The sequence below is a fragment of the Mastomys coucha genome, unplaced genomic scaffold (assembly GCF_008632895.1).
Source record: "Mastomys coucha isolate ucsf_1 unplaced genomic scaffold, UCSF_Mcou_1 pScaffold11, whole genome shotgun sequence".
Classification (NCBI taxonomy): Eukaryota; Metazoa; Chordata; class Mammalia; order Rodentia; family Muridae; genus Mastomys; species Mastomys coucha.
In genome coordinates this window covers 29,057,649-29,059,956 of record NW_022196893.1, presented here as the reverse complement: position 1 = coordinate 29,059,956, position 2,308 = coordinate 29,057,649, and the positions used below count along the sequence as shown (strand labels likewise).

General features: G+C 51.9%; 1 protein-coding gene across 3 annotated transcripts in view; it reads right to left on the bottom strand.

Annotated features, from left to right (window-relative positions):
* Positions 1-644: 644 nt before the first annotated feature.
* The window catches only part of Tmem106c (transmembrane protein 106C), a 5,767-nt gene continuing 4,103 nt past the window's right edge, over positions 645-2,308 (bottom strand). For all 3 annotated transcript variants that reach the window (XM_031354199.1, XM_031354192.1, XM_031354209.1), the window contains exons 7-8: positions 1,977-2,030; positions 645-1,339 (exon numbers count right to left, since the gene is read on the bottom strand). In XM_031354199.1, the coding sequence (XP_031210059.1) occupies positions 1,207-1,339; positions 1,977-2,030 (187 nt within the window). In that variant the 3' untranslated portion in view covers positions 645-1,206. The remainder of the gene's footprint in view (positions 1,340-1,976; positions 2,031-2,308) is intronic.

Genomic DNA, 2,308 nt, shown 5'->3' with positions numbered 1-2,308 from the left:
GATACAGACAGACAGACACACATCATCTAGAAAGGGAACTGGGAAACCTGAAGAACTCAGCATCAACATTTTCTCATATGTGGGGTGTGTTCTATTGTAAGGATGGCGTTTTTAAAACTGGTGTGTTTGATTGGTACTCAATTAGCACAGCTATAGTGCTAAGCCCTGCCGGGGACTAGAACATGGTTGTTATCAGCGGACTAGCTATGACATCTTAGTTTGAAGATTCAAAGGCTGAAGTCATTAGGCAAAACTGGAAATGAACTTAAGCGAATGGGGGCAAGTCCTGGGATGGGGCTGCATCGTCATCACCTGCTGCTTAGCAGTCGTGCAGTGGGAGGCCGAAGCCCACCTCAGCTGAGAGCTGGGCCCGCCCACTTCCTGCCGGGTTAGAGTGCAACTAGAGGTTGTTGCTCCGCCCTCCAGAAGCAGTTTCCTTCCTCGGCCATCTCTGCTTGTCCTTCCCAGCCTCCAGGGGGCACTGTGCGCTCTGATCGGGAACTGAGACCTGCTGCCCCGCACACAGGAGCGTGAGGCTGCTCCTTGGGGGCAAGGAAGACACAGTTGGGGTGCCCTCTCTGTTCTTCCCTCAACACACCCTGCGGTGTCCCCCTTAGGAGGCATACAGACAGTCAGAGACAGTGCAGAGCAATCAAAAGCAGGGTTTATTTTTCTATCAAATTCTCAATCCATATCCAGCCAGTGGATCAAAGGTCCATCAAGCCACTCAATAGACCCTTGGAGGGAAACTGGAATCACTTTGTATGGGGAAGGAAAAGAAACGCCAAAACCTTTCTGAAAAGCCGGGGGTGGGGTGGGGTGGGCATCAGGGAACAGACGTAGAGGCCACTGAGGGCTCCTCAGGGATGTTCTGGACACCCTTCCCCGCTGGTGCTTCTCACACCCAGATGTCTGCAGCTGCACTAGCATCCTGCCTTCATGTTACTCTGGTCTGAAAACCTAGAGCCCTGGTTCATCTCAACTTCTAAAGAGCAGCCAAAATATCTGACTCTAATTCTTCAAACTGTAGTTGAGTGCTAACTATTTGCTAGGCACAGACTAGGCACTGGGCAGTGGTTTAGTTAGAAGGGTGGCTCTCTCCTGGGTGGGAGGGTGCTTTCTGTGGGCTGACAGAGCAGCCTCCTCCCCTACCACTATACCACATGGACGCTGGGCCAGCCATAGGGACAGACGTTAGCCTGCCTTCTACAGGTGTGGCCCCCGCTGAACCACAAGCAGGCTCTGCACAGCTGTGGAATTGGCCCCACAGTCCACATAGTGTTGTGTCTCCAGGGTGCTCTGGGATATGTGGCCAATGTAGGAAATCTTCACAGAAGTCCTAGCAAAGAGAAAACCATGAAGAGACTAAAGAAACAGGAAACATTACCCAAGCTGAGGGGATACTGCCCGCCTGGTGCCCACACTCCTGTCTTCACTGTTATGTAACCAGGCTGGCCTCAAACTCAGAAATCCGCCTGCCTGTGCCTCCCAAGTGCTGGGATTAAAGGCGTGTGCCACCACTGCCCGGCTAGAAACCATTTCATACAGAATATTTCTTTTAGCTTTTTAGAAAATAGTTATTTTATGTGTTTAGGTGTTTTTCCTGCAGGTGGGTATGTACGCAATGTGTACGTGTGGTACCCAGAGAGGCCCGAAGAACACATCGATCCCCTGAAACTGGAGTCACAGACAACTGTGAGCTGCTACATGAATGCTAGGAATCAAGCCTGGGTCCTCTAGAAAAGCAACTAGTGCTCTTACCATCTCTCTAAACATTATTGTTTTAAGTCTTCAGCCGGGAATCTGGCAGCTGGGGGGGGGTTCTGGACTCCCACCAGGACACCGAGGGTCTCTGAGGCTGAGTTACAAGGCAGGTGAGGGGTCCCTGTTAGCCACATGCCTCCAGAGTATGGGAAGCTCACGAGTGGCCCAGGCTCAAAGCGAAAGGCTGGAAGGAGGGAGGGTGGAGGACCTACCTCATGAAGATCACAATGTTGTGTACCAGGATGGCAGGGAGTGTGCAGTAGAAGCTGTGGGTCGCAAACACAGACACAGGACACGGTCACTTGATTGAAAATGGAGCAGCACAAGAACACTGCCATTTCCCAGGAGACTTAGAGGGCAGTGTGGAGTTACAGTGTCAGTCTATGTGGGGTACCTTCTCTTTCCCATGTGTACTTTTCAAAGTGAAATACTGCCAAGGACCACTGTTTCTTAGCCCCCGCCAAGTGTCATTGGCAACCCTCCACACCACGCCCCCTGCCCTTCAAAGCCACTGTCTACCCTCCACACCACGCCCCCTGCCTGT